Raw genomic sequence first — 19,862 nt, forward strand, 5'->3', positions numbered from 1 at the left:
CCTGAGCCCCTTTCCCAGCTCCCTCAGCCGCTCCTGGGGCTCCAGACCCTTCCCAGCTCCCTTCCCTGCCCTGGACACGCTCCAGCCCCTCCAGGGCTCTCCTGCAGGAGCCAGAACTGGGCACAGCCCTCGAGGGGCCTCTCAGTGCCTAGCACAGAGGGACAATCCCTGCCCTGCTCCTGCTGGACACACAATTCCTGATCCAGCCCAGGGGCCAGTGGCCTCCTGCCCACCTGGGCACCCCTGGGCTCGTGTCCAGCCGCTGGCACCAGCACCCCCAGGGCTTTTCCCACCGGGGCACTTTCCCACAGCGCTGCTGCTCTCCAGGCAGACTCTCGGCGTGTCCCTGTCCGGCTCCCCAGCGCAGTTTCTGCTTTCGCATTTCTTCTGCTTCCGGGAGCTGGGAAGGGGCTGGAGAACTCCTGAGGGAGCTGGGAAAGGGGCTCAGGCTGGAGCAAAGGAGGCTCAGGGGGGACCTTGTGGCTCTGCACAAGTCCCTGACAGGAGGGGGCAGCCGGGGGGGTCGGGCTCTGCTGCCAGGGAACAGGGACAGGAGGAGAGGGAACGGCCTCAGGCTGGGCCAGGGCAGGCTCGGGTTGGATACTTGGAAACGTTTCTTCCTGGAAAGGGTAGTAAAGCATTGGAACAGGATGCCCAGGGATGTGGTGGAGTAACCATCCCTGGAAACGTTCAAAAAAACTTGTGGATGTGGCACTTGGGGATGGGGTTTAATGGTGAACATGATGGTGGTGCTGGGATTGAAATGGTCCATGCCTTAAACATTGTTATGAAAGAGTTTTGCCCATTATAACAAAAACTGTGCAAAGAAGCTACAACCACAGAAGCCTCCCTGGGGATATGTGAGTGGGACTTTGGACTGTAAGTTAAGCTGCCTAGATACGCTATTGTTCAATCATCCCAGCCTCGGGAAAAACAAACAAGGCTGAGGGAGAGGAATGCGTCCACGAAAGAGCCAAACACAGCGGAGATTCTTCCACAGCCCGCGGAGGCCAGGTTTACACAGAGAGGGCGGGGAGGTTTGGGGTGTAACCTCTGCTCAGAGGCACTGAACACCCATCCTCCCTTACACAAACCGGCCCAGCCGTGGAACCCCCGACCCCACAGGCCACATCCACAGGACATTGACGTGAAAGGCAGCTGAGGGGGTGTCAGAATCCATCAAAGACCCCCCAAAGGCTCCCCAGAGGCTTTGCACCACAGGATTGCACGGGATGCAACAGATCCAGAGTCTGCTGTAAGTGACAAACTCCCCCACCAGGGGACACACCCGGGCATTCCCGCCTGGCCTGAGCTCTATTAACCCATGGGATTCTGTGCTTTTTGTGGGACCATCACCACCAGAAGTCCAGCGTTGGGATCCACGGATGGTGCTATTTTCTTTAGTTTGTCTCTGTCACTCTCTTTCTGTCTCCCCCCACACCTATTTTCTATCTCTTTCTTTCCCCTCTCATATTTACTATCACCTACTATTGACTTTGGCATATAGTATCGTTTGCACCTTAATTCAGGCAGAGGCATTTTTAAGAACTTTAAGAACTGGACCGTGACAGAGCCTAAAGGTCTTTTCCAGCCTTGATGATTCCGTGATTCTCTTCTTTGACCCCAGCAGCCAAGGTTGTCTCCTGGAGCAGAGCAGGGTGACCCTGGAGGAGCATCTGGGAATTTTGTCTGACAGTCCTTACCCACTCCCTGACCTCATCCCTGTGCCTGTGCTGATCTCCAGGAGCCAGAACAATGCCGTTTGTCCCAGAAATTGCTGCTCCACCTCCTCATGGCCCCTTCCCCGGCCACATCCTGTTCTTTCTCATAATGTGTCCTTACCAACAATCCTTGGATGGCTCCACAGCTCTCGGTGTTTGGCACATCCACATCAATCCCTCACACCATATTCCAGGGGAGGCCCTGGATACAGGGGAAGGGTGAAATCTGAAAAGCAGCTTTCCCAGAGTCATTTAAACCACGCTGCTCCAGCCTGAGGTGTTAAAGCTCACGGTACAGAAGAGTTTTCTTCCCTCTGGAGGAAAGGCAGCACTTCCAGGGCATTTCCCTTGGATATGTGAAAATGTTCAGGCTGGAGTTGTGCAGCAGCAGCCCCCGATTCCCTGGGAAGTCTCTCCCTCCATACAGGATCCACGATCCCTGCAGCAGCAGCTGCCTCCACGTGCTCCATGTTCCAGTCACAACAGAAAGCTTGTCCCAGGCAGGGACAGGGATCTCAGTGTGGGAATTCCAGGGATGTAAAAGCAGGGATACAGGAGGTGGAGCAGCAGGGCCGTGTGATGATGAGAAGGGAAGGGAGGCAGCAGCACAGCCTCCCCCAAGGCAGGGGCCAGCAGTGAGCTCTGCTGCTGGGATACAGAGCCCTCATCCCCTAAAATGGGATTTTCAGGAGGAATTAACTCCTGGAAAGGGTGGTCAGGACTTGGAAAGAGCTGCCCAGGGAGGTTTGGAGTGCCCATCCCTGGAGGTGTCCCAGGAAGGGCTGGAGGTGGCACTCAGTGCTCTGGGCTGGGGACAAGGTGGGCATCGGGCACGGCTGGGACCTGATGGTCTTGGAGATCATTTCCAATGATTCTGGAATTGAATTTGGGAGCTTTTCCAGAGTCAGATAAAAATTAAAAAGTTGGTGAATGAGCAGTGAAGGAAGGTTGAAAAATAAGAACTGCATTTGAAAAGGTATTGCAAAATAACATTTAATATTATTAGAAGAATTACATTCATATATGGTATGGGATACACAACCATCACTTAATGCTCTACACTTCAAGTCCTGCTGCTCTTCAGCAGTTTACCTTGCTTGCACCTCCTAATTTTTTCTTTCAGGGAAATGAAATCCTTTGGAATATTTCAAAGTCTCCCTCTGTGCACTGTGGCTCTGCTGTATCGGAGCTGGCGCATCCGAAAGATAAAGCTGAGCTTGGTTAGACCAAAAAGCAAAAGCACAGCAAAGCAAAAGCATTTCCTCTCCTGGGCTGGAGCTCCAGGCAAAACTGTTCCAGATTCATGGACAGTGAAGTTGTTCTGCTTTGGTAGGACCAGCTTAGAGCAGGACAGCCCTTCCTCAGTGGATTTATCAGCAGGAGCATAAGGGGAAAACAGCTACTGTTAGTCCCACATGGAAAAGCAATAAAGTTATGGAATGAAGGAGTAAAATATTCCCCTTTGGGCCTGTGGAACTGTGCCCCTCCAGCACTCAAGCAGGGCTTTTTTTAGTTGAGACCTATCCTCCTTATCCCCAGGCTGTTGATAATTACACAAGATCTGTTTAGATACTAAATTTTACAGAACTTTTAATGACAAAAAGTTGTCTTAGATTTTAATAGCCATTTGATAAAATCACGGAATAATAGAATCATGGAATCCTGGAATGGTTTGGGTTGGAAAGGCCCTTAAAGCCCATCCAGTGCCACCCCTGCCATGGGCAGGGACACCTCCCACTGTGCCAGGCTGCTCCAAGCCCCAATGTCCAGCCTGGCCTTGGGCACTGCCAGGGATCCAGGGGCAGCCACAGCTGCTCTGGGAATTCCATCCCAGCCCCTCCCCACCCTCCCAGGGAATGATTCCTGGCCAATATCCCATCTAGCCCTGCTCTCCTTTATCAGCATTTTAAGGGAAATATCCAAGTATAGAATGCAACCAGCAGGAAACTGAAAGTAAAACTACCAAATCCTCCTGAGTATTCATATTATCCATAAAAATTATTGAAGATAGGTTGGAAATAAACACCAACATTTTAAAAAAAGTGGCCTGCTCCAATACTCAAGTAATGCTTTCAAAGGGTAACTTTTCACTTGTGCTCATTCCAACAGCATTATAGACCATTAATAAATTATATTAATACAAATAATTCACATTCTTCATGACCACACCTCAGTCCACCACCTTCCTTCACTGTAAAAGTGTAAAGAATTTAAATAAGTTTAGCATAAGCCTATTGTGGCTTTATATTTGTGCAGCATTCCAGTATTAGCAGAGTAAAGGATGTTTTATTATTTTAGTTTATAATCCCAAGATGAGAACCTCATCCATCTGTACCTAAAAGCCACTGCAGAGAAGCCTCCCATGTTTGTTCTGGGAGTTTGGGAAAAATAAATCACTGGATCCCAACCTACTGACACTAAACCACGTATTTCCCTTTTCATTAATGCTTTTTAATTAAGCAGAAGCACTGGGGTGATCTCCCTACCTCTCTCACCATCCAGGAACAGCCAAATACATTCTTCTGTACCAAAAGTGTTTTTACAAAGAAAAAAAAAAATATTATTTTCATTTTAGTTAAGCTGATGGAATACAGCAATTTCTGGTTTTACAGCATTATCTTCATTGAGTTGCATTTCAGAAGCTGCAGTGACCTGAGTCACTGAAAGAACCAAAGTTTTTAATTAAAAAAAAAAAAAAAAGAATTTTAATATTTCGATCCATTAATTAAAATCTAAAGCCCCTCAAGCAATGCTGATTACAAAGTGTCCCTGCATAGGTTCGTGATTTATGCACATTTCTGTTTCATTAGGAATTGCTAAGCCTGAAGATGCTGTTCTAGCACAGAGCTGGAATTACAGACATGGCAAAGCTGCAGTTCTCTGCACAATGCTGAGACTTAGAAAATCCACCTGTGAGGAATTTGGGGGACTTGTTTAGGATTTGCTCAGTTTAGGCCGAATTGAGGGGCTTTCACCTCAGCAAATGACTCACCTTCAAACTGATTGTACACTGACATGCAACATTGGATTTTCCTTCAATTTTCCTTCAGAACACAGTTCCAAAAGCACTTCACAGTCCTGGAGAAGTCACAGGGCAGCTGCTACTTCCACCAAGTCAAAAATATTCTTCCCTTATTTACAAAATGTCTTTAATCCTTCCCATGGAAAACAAGGAAAATACAGTAACTCTGAGAAATTCCCACCAAACTGCCCTTTTTTCCCCACCACAGGAACTAGAGATTCCTGCTTTTTACCACCAGCTCCTGGATAATTGAAGAGCACTCTGCAACAGCAGGGAGAATCCCAAAATGTAGCTGGAAATCTGGGGGAAAAACAGGAATTTCAGCCAAGCTTTCCTTGTATTTGCTGTTGATCCACCACGAGGGTCCCACATGAGGCTCAACTTTCCATGTTTTCCAGGAAGTCACATTCCACACTGTCTTCCAGCTGCTGCAGGATCCTGATGCCATTGCTGCCACCAGAATCCATGGAGACAGCTGCGCAGGGCTGGGAATTTTGGGAGTCACTGCCACGTGCTGTGAATGCCCAGCACAGAGTCTGGAAGAAAGGCAGCAGCTGGGTGATGCTGGATACAGAGCGCAGGGTCAGCAGGGGGAATCTGGGATTCCTGGGAATTCCCTCTGGGTGGTTTGGGTTCTGCAAGGAAAAAAAGATCTGGGATTTACTAAAGGTAAATGAAAAAGAATGGTTTGGGTTGGAAGGGACCTTAAAGCTCATCCATGAGCTCTTCCACTGTCCCAGGCTGCTCCAAGCCCCATCCAACCTGGCCTTGGACATTCCAGGGATCCAGGGGCAGCCACAGCTGCTCTGGGCAGCCTTTTCCCCTTCCTCACAGGGAATATCTAAAAATCCCTTGAATGACTTTAAATCTTGTGTTTGGAAAAGTAAGTTAATGGATTAAAGAAAAAGAAAGGAGAAGTTTCTTTACCCCATATTTCATCTTGAGCAGATCCATGATCCTCACGATGTGGGGTCTGCATTCCTGGTGGTTTTCCACCAGGTGAGAGGTGACAGGAGATGATTCCGTGTCCACCTCTGGCACGAAGGCCCATTTGTACCTGGAACAAATGGATTGATTCCTTGAGAAGATGAAAACCCTTGTTTGCATCATGCCTGGTTTAGTGCAGCACTGGTTGTTTCTAGAAAGATCTGTCATAAATGTTCTTTTTTGCTATTAATGAACTATCACATTACTAATTTGTCAATATTTAAATACAGCCAGCTCCAAAACATTCCCAGGTGTGTGGCAGATGTGAAACAATCTCCACCTTTCTCTTCTCCCAATTTTCCAAGTTAAGGAATGCCCTAAAAACGATGGTGAAATCCTCCTATACCAAGACCAAATTATTCTCCCAAATCCCCTAAATTCCATTGATCTCAATATCACCACTTGTAGGAGGAACTGATGAAAGGCAAAATGCAATCTTGAGGAAAACAGGATTCCTTTAAGGGATAAGGGAACAGAGGAGAAGAGGGACTTACATTTGGAAGAGCTGCATCCTGTCAGAGGGGAAGGAAAGTGCTGTGTCCAGGAATTTGCAGGCTGCCAGGTACAGGCACAGCTCGTTGGGCTGGATCTCAGCCCCACTGCCATCTCCAGAGCCTTTAGCTTTGCTCATTTTGCTGTTGCTCCTGTGTTTAAATTAAGAAATGTCCCCTTAAAACACAAATCCACTCAAGGTTTTTCAGTCAGCACAAGAGAAATGCCCACACTTACACAAAGGAGCTTTTGTGCAATTATTTTTATTCTGTGGGAGCAAAATAATCTAAAATATACCAAAAAAGGGCAGCATTTTAAAATAGCCAACTGCTGACTTAGCATTTAACTTTATTTTTGTGCACAACCAATAACTAATACCTGTATTTTTAAGCATATCACTAATTTAACTGCTAAAAATATCCCTAAATTATGATTTATCAGTACCAGAATATAAAAGTGCAATAGCAAAATATCCTGTTGACTCCTCCCTATCCCAGCGCATTAATTAAATTAATTATTTTAAAGAAATCTCTCAAATGGCAATTCTTACTTTGATGGTTCCTCTTCCTCAGTCAAATCTTCTTCCAGCTGTAGAAATGTCTGGATCTTTAAAGAAGCAATTTTGGAGATGCTGAAATATTCATACAACTCAATCCCAACTAAAAGTGATGCTTTACATTGAAAAGGAACCTTTATGACTTGTAACAAACTCATGAATCAGGCAAGAGATTCCATTAACAGCAACAAATTTGATCCAAAAGGAATTTCCTAATGACAATTTCACTTCATCCCCCAAATTATCAGACTAATGTAAAACTGTGAAAGCATTTCCAAACAGGGAAGAGGAAAAAGGTAAACTGGGAAAACCCACAGGCTGATTTTTTCAAATAGATTTTTATATTTAATATAAATATTAAATATATTACATTTTTTTCTATAGAAAATTAAAAGGTAATAATTTTAATGTATTTAAAATATTTTTATATTTATATTTAAAAATATTTTCTATATTTTTTCAAAACTTCTTCCTTACCAATTCTGTAACCATGATTGGCCACAACGAGGTGAGATGCTGAGGGGAAATCCTCAACAAAAGAACTCTGAAGAACAGAAACATCTGGGCAGCCACCAGAGAAGTCTGGCCCACACGGAGGTTCTCAGTCAGGCGCTCTGGAGGAAGCATAAAAAAAGGGAAAAAATGAAATAAAAGTAGCATTTTCCTGAATTTGTGGTGTTTTGGGAATTGAAATGTAGAACCATGGAATGGTTTGGGTTGGAAAGGCCCTTAAAGCCCACCCAGTGCCACCCCTGCCATGGCAGGGACACCTCCCACTGTGCCAGGCTGCTCCCAGCCCCAATGTCCAGCCTGGCCTTGGGCACTGCCAGGGATCCAGGGGCAGCCCCAGCTGCTCTGGGAATTCCATCCCAGCCCCTCCTCACCCTCCCAGGGAACAATTCCTTCCCAATATTCCATCTATCCCAGTTTCTTCAGCTTAAGGCCATTCCCCTTGTCCTGTCACTCCATCCCTTGTGAAAGGTCCCTCTCCACCTTACAGAAGGTGGCAAAACAAAATTCTTTACTTTACCATCAGTTTTGGGCTGAGTTCCTTGCATTGGATAATGTTGGGGTTTTAGTTTAGTCTGTTTTTTCTCTGTTAAAGGAATTTTCTCCCATATGCATGTTGCTAGGGGACAAATAGCTGTACTTAAGAAAGACAAAAGGGGAGTGGGGCGGACCTGGCTACTCCTTTGTCTATACCTGGGTGTGAGTTCAGTTCGCTCTGAGCGTCCGGGGAGAGAAGCTGCAGAGAAAGGAGCTGCTGCTTCTTTCTTTTTTGGCCGTTCTTTCTTCCTGCTGGAAACAACGCCGGGACCCCAAAAGCCGCTTTCCCTGCCCTGCTGGAGACCGAGCTGTGGCTGCCCTGCTCCGCTGCTGCTTCGAGCTTTCGCTACGCTGTAGCCCTGCTCGCCCTGCCTGCCTGGGCCTCCGTGGGTTTTTCCCATCTGGATACATCTCGTCTGCCACCCGGGATTTGCGTTCGTCCCTGCCGTTCCAGCCTGCTGTCCCTGAGAGCCCGGGATCAACTGCCCAGCGGTTTGTGAAGCCTTTGTTCCATCCCTTCCCGGGATCCCAGGGCACCGGTGCCGCGTGTGTCCCGAGCTCGCTCCGGAGCGCCCCCTGCAGCCGCGGGGGAACCATCGCACCTGCCCTGCTCACCGGGAGCCGCCAGCGCCCCTGCCGGCTGCGAGCGGAACTGCACCCGAGGGGAAATAGCCTGACAGCCGAGAAGGCTGGCACTGGGTTTGTGATTGCTGTTACTGCCATAGTTGTTGTTGTTTTGTTTGACTGGTTATATACATATATATATATATAGTAAAGAACTGTTATTCCTATTTCCCACATCTTCGCCTAAAGGCTCTTGATTTCAAAATATAATAACTTGGAGGGAAAAGGGGTTATATCTGCCACTTCAAGGGGGGCCTCTGCCTTCCTTAGCAGACACCTGTCTTTCAAAACCGAGACAGATCTTGGCGCCCAACGTGGGGCCTAAGGGCATTAAGAGATAGAGGTGAAAAAGGAATAACAGTTCCTCGATAACTTTATTTTGTGTGCTGGATATTGGAACCTTGTTAGGCAGCACTATGTGGTCTAGTTTACCCTGGTTCGGGTGGCATGTAGCCGTGGCTATATTCTTCCCCTTTGCAGCTCCTTACTTGAATATGGGTCCTCTGACTAAGGCTACCATTGCTGTTATCCAGCTTGCGTTATGGGTCGAGAAGGTGAGGAATTCATGGGTTTTTAACTTCCTCTGGAATGTGGGCACATGGATAAACAGCTATCACACACTGAGCACATGTTTTTGGGGTTATGTTAACAATGGTACCTTCTGTGAGGAAATGACACCAGGAGAAGTTTTCTCCCGACCCCTCAACCAGTTCTTTGGGCCCACCCCATCAATTTTCGAAGGGTTTAAATTCCCTCTGAATACTAACCATCTGCTGCTGATAGGCCTACTCTATTTAGCATTCAAGGATAAGTTGAGATTGGCTTGGATATCTACCCGGACACCAGCCCCAGAGACTAGAGATCCTACCCCAGAGCCTGATCCTGCCCCAGAGCCTGACATGGCCCCAGAGAGTAGAGTTCCTACCCCAGAGCCTGATCCTGCCCCAGAGCCTGACACGGCCCCAGACACTAGAGATCCTACCCCAGAGCCAGAGCCTGCCACAGCCCCAGACACTAGAGATCCCGCCCCACAGACTGATACTGCCCAACAGTCCACCTCAGAAATGGACTACCCAAACTGGGTGGGGGTACTGGCAAAAGGGATGCAGGAGATGTGCCAAGAGATGGGTCAGGTGCGCCAGGGGATATGCCAGGAGATGGGTCAGGTGCGCCAGGAGATATGCCAGGAGATGGGCCAGGTGCGCAAGGAGATGTGCCAGGAGATGGGCCAGGTGCGCCAGGAGATATGCCAATTGCTAAGGGAATACACCTCCTCAGCTAGTGAAAAACCCTCTCCCTGCCCCAAAGAGGGTGAGTCCGATGGTGCAGCAGTGGAACCCACGGATGTTACAACCATCCAGGCTTCAGCTGAACCACAAGGACAACCACAGCCAGCAGCAGTCGCCCCTGTGCAAAGGAGGAAGTATAAGACCAAATCAGTACGACCAGTTAATGATGATGGGCAACCAGGGCCCTCACAACCAGCAGGAGAGCCAGAGCCAGAAGTCATCACTGAGTCCCTGTCGCACGACAGTCTCCGTGCTATGCGAAACGACATTGTGCGAAGGGGGCGTGAGCCTTATACCACCTGGCTGCTTCGGGTTTGGGACCTTATGGGCACAAGTGTGCAACTGGATAGTGGTGAGGCAAGGTATCTGGGATCGTTGACCCAGGACCCAGGTGTGGACCAGATATTTGTGAGGGAGCCAGGGCCTCTCTCTCTTTGGGAGCGGCTCTTAATGAGTGTGAGAGAAAGGTTCATTCACAAAGAAAGAATGCAGGAGTATCATCATAGAATGCAGTGGAAGACACTCGAGCAAGGGATCCAACAGCTAAGAGAGGTGGCAATATTAGAGGTACTCTTTGGGAAGGATGGACAGCATGATAATGACCCCGATAAGGTCAGGTGCACAGGACAGATGATGTGGAACCTGGCAAGGCTAGGGCCATCACAATACACCACCTTCATTGCAACGATTGATGCTGACAATACCCGAGAAACAGTGGGCTCTGTTGCCAACAGGCTCAGGCATTATGACAGCATGATCAATGGCCCGCTAAAAGCTCATGTCTCTGCTGTGGTCCAGGACCTCAAAGAGGAGATGAAGGAGAAGATGGAGGAGATGAGGGAGGAGATGAGGAGGGTCAGTGTGGCACCAGTGCGAGTCACAGGCCCCCAAGTCAGAGCCCGTCGTCCCCCTGCTAGAGAGAGAGGGTACACCCCACGAGCTGAGCTGTGGTTTTTCCTGTGTGAGCATGGGGAAGACATGAGAAGGTGGGATGGGAAACCCACCTCTGCCCTGGCAGCGCGGGTGCGTGAACTCAAGGAGGGAGGCACTAACCGAGGGGGTTCCGCTAAGGTGAAGGTAGCCTCAGCCTCCCGTGACCGAGCTGCCAGGTATTACAGAAGGGAGGATGATATGTCGGATCCCCTTGAAGGTACCTCGAGCATGTACACCCAGGGAAAGAATGATAACCAGGGCTAGAGGGGCCCTGCCTCTAGCCAGGAAGAGGCACGGGAGAACCGAGTTTTCTGGACGGTGTGGATCCGATGGCCTGGCACATCAGAGCCACAAAAATATGATGCATTGGTTGATACTGGGGCACAGTGTACTTTAATGCCATCGGGACATGTGGGGGCAGAACCTGTATCCATCGCTGGGGTGACTGGGGGATCACAGCAGTTGACCCTTTTGGAAGCTGAGGTGAGCCTGACTGGGAAGGAGTGGCAAAAGCATCCGATTGTGACCGGCCCAGAGGCCCCGTGTATTCTGGGCATAGACTTCCTCCGGAATGGCTACTACAAAGATCCAAAAGGACTCAGATGGGCATTTGGGATTGCTGCTGTGGAGGCAGAGGGCATTAGGCAATTGAACACCTTGCCTGGACTATCTGAGAATCCTTCTGCAGTTGGGCTCCTGAAAGTGGAAGAGCAACGAGTGCCAATTGCCACCTCGACAGTGCACCGCCGGCAGTATCGGACAAATCGAGATGCTGTGATCCCCATCCACAAGATGATCCGCGAGCTGGAGAGTCAAGGGGTGGTCAGCAAGACCCACTCACCCTTCAACAGCCCCATCTGGCCTGTGCGCAAGTCTGACGGGGAATGGAGATTGACTGTGGACTATCGTGCCCTGAATGAAGTGACTCCACCGTTGAGCGCTGCCGTGCCAGACATGTTGGAGCTCCAGTACGAGCTGGAGTCCAAAGCAGCAAAGTGGTACGCCACTATTGACATTGCCAATGCATTCTTCTCCATTCCTCTGGCAGCAGAGTGCAGGCCTCAGTTTGCCTTCACCTGGAGGGGCGTGCAGTACACCTGGAATCGACTGCCCCAGGGGTGGAAGCACAGTCCCACCATCTGTCATGGACTGATCCAGACTGCACTAGAAAAGGGTGAGGCTCCAGAACATCTGCAGTACATTGATGACATCATTGTGTGGGGGAACACCGCAACCGAAGTGTTTGAGAAAGGAGAGAGAATAATTCAAATTCTCCTGCAAGCTGGTTTTGCCATCAAGAAGAGCAAGGTCAAGGGACCTGCCCGAGAGATCCAGTTCCTGGGAGTAAAGTGGCAAGATGGACGACGTCAGATTCCCATTGAGGTCATCAATAAGATCACAGCAATGTCTCCGCCGACCAACAAGAAGGAAACACAAGCTTTCCTAGGTGCTATAGGTTTCTGGAGGATGCACATTCCCGAGTACAGCCAGATCGTGAGTCCTCTCTACCTGGTTACCCGCAAGAAGAATGATTTCCACTGGGGCCCTGAACAGCAGCAGGCCTTCGCCCAGATCAAACAGGAAATTGCTCACGCCGTAGCCCTTGGCCCAGTCAGGACAGGACCAGAGGTGAAGAACGTGCTCTACTCTGCAGCCGGGAACAAGGGTCTATCCTGGAGCCTCTGGCAGAAGGTGCCTGGTGAGACTCGGGGCCGACCACTGGGATTCTGGAGCCGAAGCTACAGAGGGTCTGAAGCCAACTACACTCCCACAGAGAAGGAAATCCTGGCAGCTTATGAAGGAGTCCAGGCTGCCTCAGAAGTAATCGGCACAGAGGCACAACTCCTCCTGGCACCCCGACTACCGGTGCTGGGGTGGATGTTCAAAGGAAAGATTCCCTCCACGCATCACGCCACCGACGCTACTTGGAGCAAATGGATTGCCCTCATCACGCAGCGCGCCCGAATTGGAAACCCAAGTCGCCCTGGGATCTTGGAAATAATTACGAACTGGCCGGAAGGTGAGACTTTTGGGTTATCTTCTGAAGAAGAAGAGGAGCAGGTGACACGTGCCGAAGAAGCCCCACCATATAACGAGCTACCAGAGAGTGAAAGACAATACGCCCTCTTCACCGATGGTTCCTGCCGAATTGTAGGCGCTAGCCGGAAATGGAAAGCCGCTGTATGGAGCCCCACACGACAAGTTGCACAGGCTACTGAAGGAGAAGGTGGATCGAGCCAATTTGCTGAGCTCAAAGCTGTCCAATTAGCTCTGGACATAGCTGAAAGAGAGAAGTGGCCAAAGCTCTACCTCTACACTGATTCATGGATGGTAGCCAATGCTCTGTGGGGTTGGCTGGAAAGGTGGAATAAGGCAAACTGGCAGCGCAGAGGAAAACCAATCTGGGCTGCTGAAGAGTGGAAAGACATTGCCACTCGGGTAGAGAAGCTATCCGTGAAGGTCCGTCATGTAGATGCTCACATCCCCAAGAGCCGGGCTAATGAAGAACATCGTAACAACAAACAGGTAGATCAGGCTGCGAAAATAGAGGTGTCCCAGATAGACTTGGATTGGCAACATAAAGGAGAACTGTTCCTAGCTCGATGGGCCCATGATGCCTCAGGTCATCAGGGCAGAGATGCCACCTATAAGTGGGCACGAGACCGAGGGGTGGATCTAACCATGGACAGTATCTCCCAGGTGATCCATGATTGTGAGACATGCGCTGCGATCAAGCAGGCCAAGCGGGTGAAGCCTCTGTGGTATGGCGGGCGATGGTCCAAATACAAGTATGGGGAGGCCTGGCAGATTGATTACATCACACTGCCTCAAACCCGCCAAGGCAAGCGCTATGTGCTCACAATGGTAGAAGCCACCACTGGGTGGCTGGAGACCTACCCTGTGCCTCACGCTACTGCCCGGAACACCATCCTGGGCCTGGAAAAGCAAGTCCTTTGGAGGCATGGCACCCCTGAGAGAATCGAGTCTGACAATGGGACTCATTTCAAGAACAGCCTTATAAACACCTGGGCTAGAGAACATGGCATAGAGTGGGTGTACCACATCCCTTACCATGCACCAGCAGCTGGGAAGGTTGAGCGGTGTAATGGACTGCTTAAAACCACCTTGAAGGCACTGGGTGGGGGGACTTTCAAAAACTGGGAGATGCATTTAGCAAGAGCCACCTGGTTAGTTAACACTCGAGGTTCCACCAGCCGAGCAGGCCCTGCCCAATCTGAACCCCTACAAACAACAGACGGGGATAAGGTTCCAGTGGTGCACATGAGAGGTATGCTTGGAAAAACTGTTTGGGTAAAGTCTGCCTTGAGCAAAGACAAACCCATCCGTGGGGTTGTTTTTGCTCAGGGACCAGGCTGCACCTGGTGGGTGATGCAAAAGGATGGAGAGACCCGATGCTTACCTCAAGGGGACCTTGTTTTAGGGTGAACTACCCATGGCTCTGTACTTGTATCAGTACCAGCATGTATATTTGTATATAATTTGGGTAATGCATAGACTTATATGGTTAAAAAAGTTAAGTTTCATGTAACATGTTAGTATGGGAAAAAATTCGGGGTGGATAATGTTGGGGTTTTAGTTTAGTCTGTTTTTTCTCTGTTAAAGGAATTTTCTCCCATATGCATGTTGCTAGGGGACAAATAGCTGTACTTAAGAAAGACAAAAGGGGAGTGGGGCGGACCTGGCTACTCCTTTGTCTATACCTGGGTGTGAGTTCAGTTCGCTCTGAGCGTCCGGGGAGAGAAGCTGCAGAGAAAGGAGCTGCTGCTTCTTTCTTTTTTGGCCGTTCTTTCTTCCTGCTGGAAACAACGCCGGGACCCCAAAAGCCGCTTTCCCTGCCCTGCTGGAGACCGAGCTGTGGCTGCCCTGCTCCGCTGCTGCTTCGAGCTTTCGCTACGCTGTAGCCCTGCTCGCCCTGCCTGCCTGGGCCTCCGTGGGTTTTTCCCATCTGGATACATCTCGTCTGCCACCCGGGATTTGCGTTCGTCCCTGCCGTTCCAGCCTGCTGTCCCTGAGAGCCCGGGATCAACTGCCCAGCGGTTTGTGAAGCCTTTGTTCCATCCCTTCCCGGGATCCCAGGGCACCGGTGCCGCGTGTGTCCCGAGCTCGCTCCGGAGCGCCCCCTGCAGCCGCGGGGGAACCATCGCACCTGCCCTGCTCACCGGGAGCCGCCAGCGCCCCTGCCGGCTGCGAGCGGAACTGCACCCGAGGGGAAATAGCCTGACAGCCGAGAAGGCTGGCACTGGGTTTGTGATTGCTGTTACTGCCATAGTTGTTGTTGTTTTGTTTGACTGGTTATATACATATATATATATATAGTAAAGAACTGTTATTCCTATTTCCCACATCTTCGCCTAAAGGCTCTTGATTTCAAAATATAATAACTTGGAGGGAAAAGGGGTTATATCTGCCACTTCAAGGGGGGCCTCTGCCTTCCTTAGCAGACACCTGTCTTTCAAAACCGAGACAGATAACTAAATTGAAATTCAGACACAGCCTGAAAGGGTTTATAGTGCACAAAATTTGGTCAAAGTGACATTTGAGGAGAACAACAGCTCAAGAGTGGCTGGAACATTGCCATGAAATAATCACGTTCCCAGTTGTATTTCCAAACATTTCAAAGGCCTTGAAACCAAGATTGCTGTCTCTCCTTGCTGAGAACATTTATCTGTTGGAATTCAGAGATTCATAAATTTTGTTCAAAATTTAAAAAAACAGAAGCCTGTGCTGGCAAAGAGGTGGCTTTGCTTTCTTGCAGAATCTGTATCATGGAGTGGTTTGGGTTGGGAGGGACATTAAAGATCAGCCAGTTCCATGGGCAGGGACACCTCCCACTGTGCCAGGCTGCTCCAAGCCCCAATGTCCAGCCTGGCCTTGGGCACTGCCAGGGATCCAGGGGCAGCCCCAGCTGCTCTGGACCAAGGGATCTGTGTTGCAGCTGAAGGGAAAGGCAGGGATGAAGCCTCACCTTGGATTAGGGGCAGGTACAGGTGGTACTGGTCGATCTCCCCGCTGAAGACAGCGAACGCCTGTCTCTTCAGCAGCATTGCCTTCTGCTCAAAGCTGGGGTACAGCTTCAGGGCACTGCTCTGCATGTCTGCAACACAGAGCAGAGTTAGCTACCCCAGAAAAACTGCTCGGGTTTGGGGCTGAAAGTAATCCCTGTGTTCTGAAATCTTCTACAGAGGAAAACTCTCTCGGTCACTGACCATGAATTTGTGTTGTAACCTCTCCATTATTCCTTTAGAAAGGCTTAAAAAGAGACTGAAGCTGCTTGAGGCCAATTTAAGGGGTCCTATCCCATCCTTTCCCTCAGGATTTGTTCTTCCACACTCTCCTCAAGCCTGAATTAGAGGTCAAAGCACATTCATCCAGAGTTTGCTGCACTGCTGCTCCACCTTCCTGCAGCTCACGGCAGACACCTGCAGAGTTTGGGCAGCGTTTGCCAAAGTCTCCTCCTGGAAAAGGTCACACTCAGACAACTCAAAATTAGGGCAAAATGTGAATGTGGGAGCACAGCAAAGCCTCCTTTGGTGTGTTTTAGACATGACCAAAATCTGGACTGAACTCAGCTTTAGCTGGGAATGAAGTTAACAAAAAGGTCAATTATGCACAGTCAGCACTTTATGGATACAGCAGGGTATTAAAAATGCACCCAAGTGGCTCAAATGCAAAAAGGTTACAAATTGAGGTAGAAATAAATCATCAGCAGCTGATACTTACTCATCAAATCCTTGAACATCGTTTTCTCATGTGTGAGGAGATGATCAATGATGGATCTCCAGCTGCAGGAGAGAAAGAAGGAATTAGATATCCAGGGAAAGCTGTGGTGTGGGTTCACCTCAGAAATGATTTGGGTCAAACTTTTTATACAAGGAAACAGTTTCCCAACAGGATTCATGTGCAGACTCTTATCTGGGTTAACAAAGAATGAATGGAGCAGAATTAGTGGCAAGACCCATTTTTAACATTATCCCATTCCATAAGAAAGCACTAAATGGAATTTTCTTCCCAATTTTAGTCTTCTCCTTTAAATCCTTTCCTTGCAAACTCAGAATCCAAGCTTGGAGTGGTACAACCCCACGTCTTACTGAGTGCAGGAAGTATCCATCTGGAAAAAAGATGGATCCATGTACAATTCCAGCACTTCTTTTTTCCAGGCTCTCTTGGTGTAGGCGTATCCACTCAGGGAGCTGAGCAGCTGAGCACCAGCACGGAAACTGGGAATGTTGTAGGCACTGGGGAAGAGAACAAAAATGATCAATATAGGCTTTTCAAAAGTTCAGGAATAGATTCCAACTGACAGAAGGGTTGGTTTGAATGAGATTTTTAGGAAGGAATCCTTCCCTGTGAGGGTGGGAAGGGGCTGGGATGGAATTCCCAGAGCAGCTGTGGCTGCCCCTGGATCCCTGGCAGTGCCCAAGGCCAGGCTGGACATTGGGGCTTGGAGCAGCCTGGGACAGTGGGAGGTGTCCCTGCCATGACAGGGGTGGGACTGGATGGGATTTAAGGTCCTTTCCAACCCAAACCAGTCTGGATTCCATGCCCTGTGTCTCCACTGGATATCATCCATCTCTCCCACACCTGTGCTTTTGGTGAAAAACCAGGAAGGGGATAGGGAGAGATGATTCTCTCCCTGCTTCCTGGTGGATCCTGGGATCTGCCCATGCTCTGTTGCCTCATCCCCATTCCCTGACAGGCACAGAAAGGGAGCTTTGAGGGAAGCCCAGAATCCCAGGTGGGGAACCCCCACAGCTGAGCAGAAACTGCTGGCACAGAGCTCCAACAACAACAGGTTCAGCTCCTGGGGAAACACAGCTCAAACCTTGTTAGAATGGAAACAGGGAATGGAGGAACAAGGGAAAAACAAGTGTCAAAAAGATCAGACAGGGAAACCCCAGGAGCAGAGAGAGGCTCACCTGTGGTTACGCAGATACGGGAACACGTAATAGAGCAAGCGGGAGATGAGGGGCACGGCCTTCTCCTTCTCATCACTGCGGTAAACCATGTCCAGCAGAGAGGCCAGGACCTGCAAAAGGCAAAGGAAAACTCTTCAAACCCACAGCTGGCACTTCTGGCCAAAGGGGAAAGCCTGCCATGTTTCAGGCTGGAAGTTTGGGCAATGGAATGGTCCCCAAAAGATTTACACTCCCATTTTATCTACTGGGAAAATCTTCCTCACCTTAATAACCCCAAAAACCCCCCAGATGAGAGGGTCTCACCTCTGCAAGGAGAGAAAGGGCTTGGACACTGTAGATTGAAGGAGCAGAGGCAGAAACCATGGAAGATGGTGCCACTGTTGTATCTAAAAGAGGCAAAATAATAGAGTTTTCTCCTCAGACAGGTCTAAATGTTGTTGTTTCCTAATTTGCTGCCCAAACAGAACATTTATTTGCACATTGGTGTTACACTGAAATGTAAACTCATGCAAACCCCACATCATCAAACCCCTCGTGCTCTTCAGTGCCTCCAGCAGCGGAGAGGGAGCAGCAGGATTCAGGGAAAGCCACGTTACCATTCACATCCTCCACGTTGAATTCATCTGGTAAAATCTGAGGCTGAGCTTTCACTTCCAAGTTCCTGCTCAGCCAGCTGGTCTGTTCCAGGGAAGAACCAGCAATGGTCCCCACAGCCTCCAGGATCTTTTGGGTCACCTCCTGTAACATAACCAAAGTGGCATCAGATGAACACTTGGTGTGTTTAATTCCCAGGGAAGTGAGGAGCTGCAATGAAACCAAATCCCATCCTATCACGGCATCCCGCAGTGGTAGGGAGGAGAAGAGAGATCCAACAGGCAGAATTGTGCAGCAAGATTCATTTATTTAATTATTTTACAACTCTTTTATAGACTTTTTTTCTTCATAGTCAAATTGATCAAAGGATCAGCCACTCCTTGGGGTGATTGGCTAAAATCCTAAAACATCCACTGTCAAAATATTTTTCTACTGTACCATAAACAAAGCTCTGCAAGGTCGCAGGTGTTCATAGCTTATGGAACTCTGCTAATATCTTCAGTGAGAGAGAAAAGTATCCCACGGGACTGGAAAGAAGCAAGAGAAGTTCTTGCCAGCTGCATATTTGTATCCACACCATCCAGCCAAAGCAAAGCAGAGGCTGTAAAATGACACCATTTTCTGTCATTGCTGCCATTTTGCTGGCAGGACTCTGAAGCAGAAGGGGAGATCGAATTTCTCTGTTGGCACATGAAAGTCCTGTAACCACAACAGCTCCTCACAGCCAAAACCAGCCAGGTAAGCAGTGTTCAAACTGTCCTGGTGAAATCAGGCAGTACAGGAGGAGAACCCTGCTCTGCTCCACCCTTTCTTTACACAACAGCTGAGGTCAGTCATTCCCATTGCTCCAAGGGTAATTAGGCCACTGATTTTCCTAGACAGCTTGGAGATTTCAATATTCACACACAGGACATGAACTCATGACATCCCACTTGTGTTATGAGCTCAGTTCTGAGAAAGATCATAATATTGCACAGTGAAAACAGCTTGGAAAAGATTTCAGGTATTTGGGGCAAAATTCTGTTTGTCTCTCGTGTTGGAGTCTCCCCTGTTCACCAGGCCTCAGCCAGAATGTGTGGATGCACGTTCAGGCATTCCCAAGAGCACAGGAATGCAGGTACAAAGGGCAGATCAGGTCATCTCCACTTTTCCTCACCTGAACAGTGCCAGGTTTAGGAACTCAAAGGTAAACATGAACCCACTGTACCTGCAAATCTTTCTGGTCCTTTTTGTTTTCCAGGGTGGGTGTCCTTGTCACAAAGTCATTCAGGGTGCTATGGGGAGAGCAGAGCACTCTGAGTTAGGAATTGCAGTGTAAAACCTCTGTAAGACTTCTCCTCTCTCATGCAGTACCTGAGGAGAAGGAAGTGTCCAGGAGGAGCCAAGTTCAACTGCACAGACTCTCTGAGGAGCCCTAATAAGGGCTGGAAGTTCTCCTGCAGGGCTGGGACAGGGAGTCTGCAAAAAAAATAAAACCAAACCACACCTGAGTGAAGGTGGAGTTAGGGAAAGAACAAAAAGCAACACACAGGGGTAACTTGGTGGCCTAAAAGCTTCAGGATCAGTCTTTGGGATCCTGTCCTTGCTGACTGTCAGTGTCACTTCCCCTTCCAGTGTCACAGCCCTGGCACTCTGTGTCTGTGTGTCACCAACCAAGTG

At 49.1% G+C, this 19,862-nt stretch overlaps 1 protein-coding gene across 3 annotated transcripts in view; it reads right to left on the reverse strand.

Annotated features, from left to right (window-relative positions):
• Positions 1-2,696: 2,696 nt before the first annotated feature.
• DOP1B (DOP1 leucine zipper like protein B) overlaps positions 2,697-19,862 on the reverse strand; it is a 46,466-nt gene continuing 29,300 nt past the window's right edge. For 2 of the 3 annotated variants that reach the window (XM_032101148.1, XM_032101147.1), the window contains exons 25-37: positions 19,557-19,661; positions 19,411-19,477; positions 18,206-18,347; positions 17,913-17,995; positions 17,610-17,719; positions 16,782-16,928; positions 16,414-16,475; positions 15,659-15,787; positions 7,256-7,392; positions 6,773-6,828; positions 6,225-6,374; positions 5,671-5,800; positions 2,697-5,378 (exon numbers count right to left, since the gene is read on the reverse strand). In XM_032101148.1, the coding sequence (XP_031957039.1) occupies positions 5,121-5,378; positions 5,671-5,800; positions 6,225-6,374; positions 6,773-6,828; positions 7,256-7,392; positions 15,659-15,787; positions 16,414-16,475; positions 16,782-16,928; positions 17,610-17,719; positions 17,913-17,995; positions 18,206-18,347; positions 19,411-19,477; positions 19,557-19,661 (1,576 nt within the window). In that variant the 3' untranslated portion in view covers positions 2,697-5,120. The other variant, XM_032101149.1, reaches the window with a different exon arrangement.

This window comes from Corvus moneduloides, chromosome 2 (genome assembly GCF_009650955.1).
Source record: "Corvus moneduloides isolate bCorMon1 chromosome 2, bCorMon1.pri, whole genome shotgun sequence".
In the NCBI taxonomy this organism is placed as follows: Eukaryota; Metazoa; Chordata; class Aves; order Passeriformes; family Corvidae; genus Corvus; species Corvus moneduloides.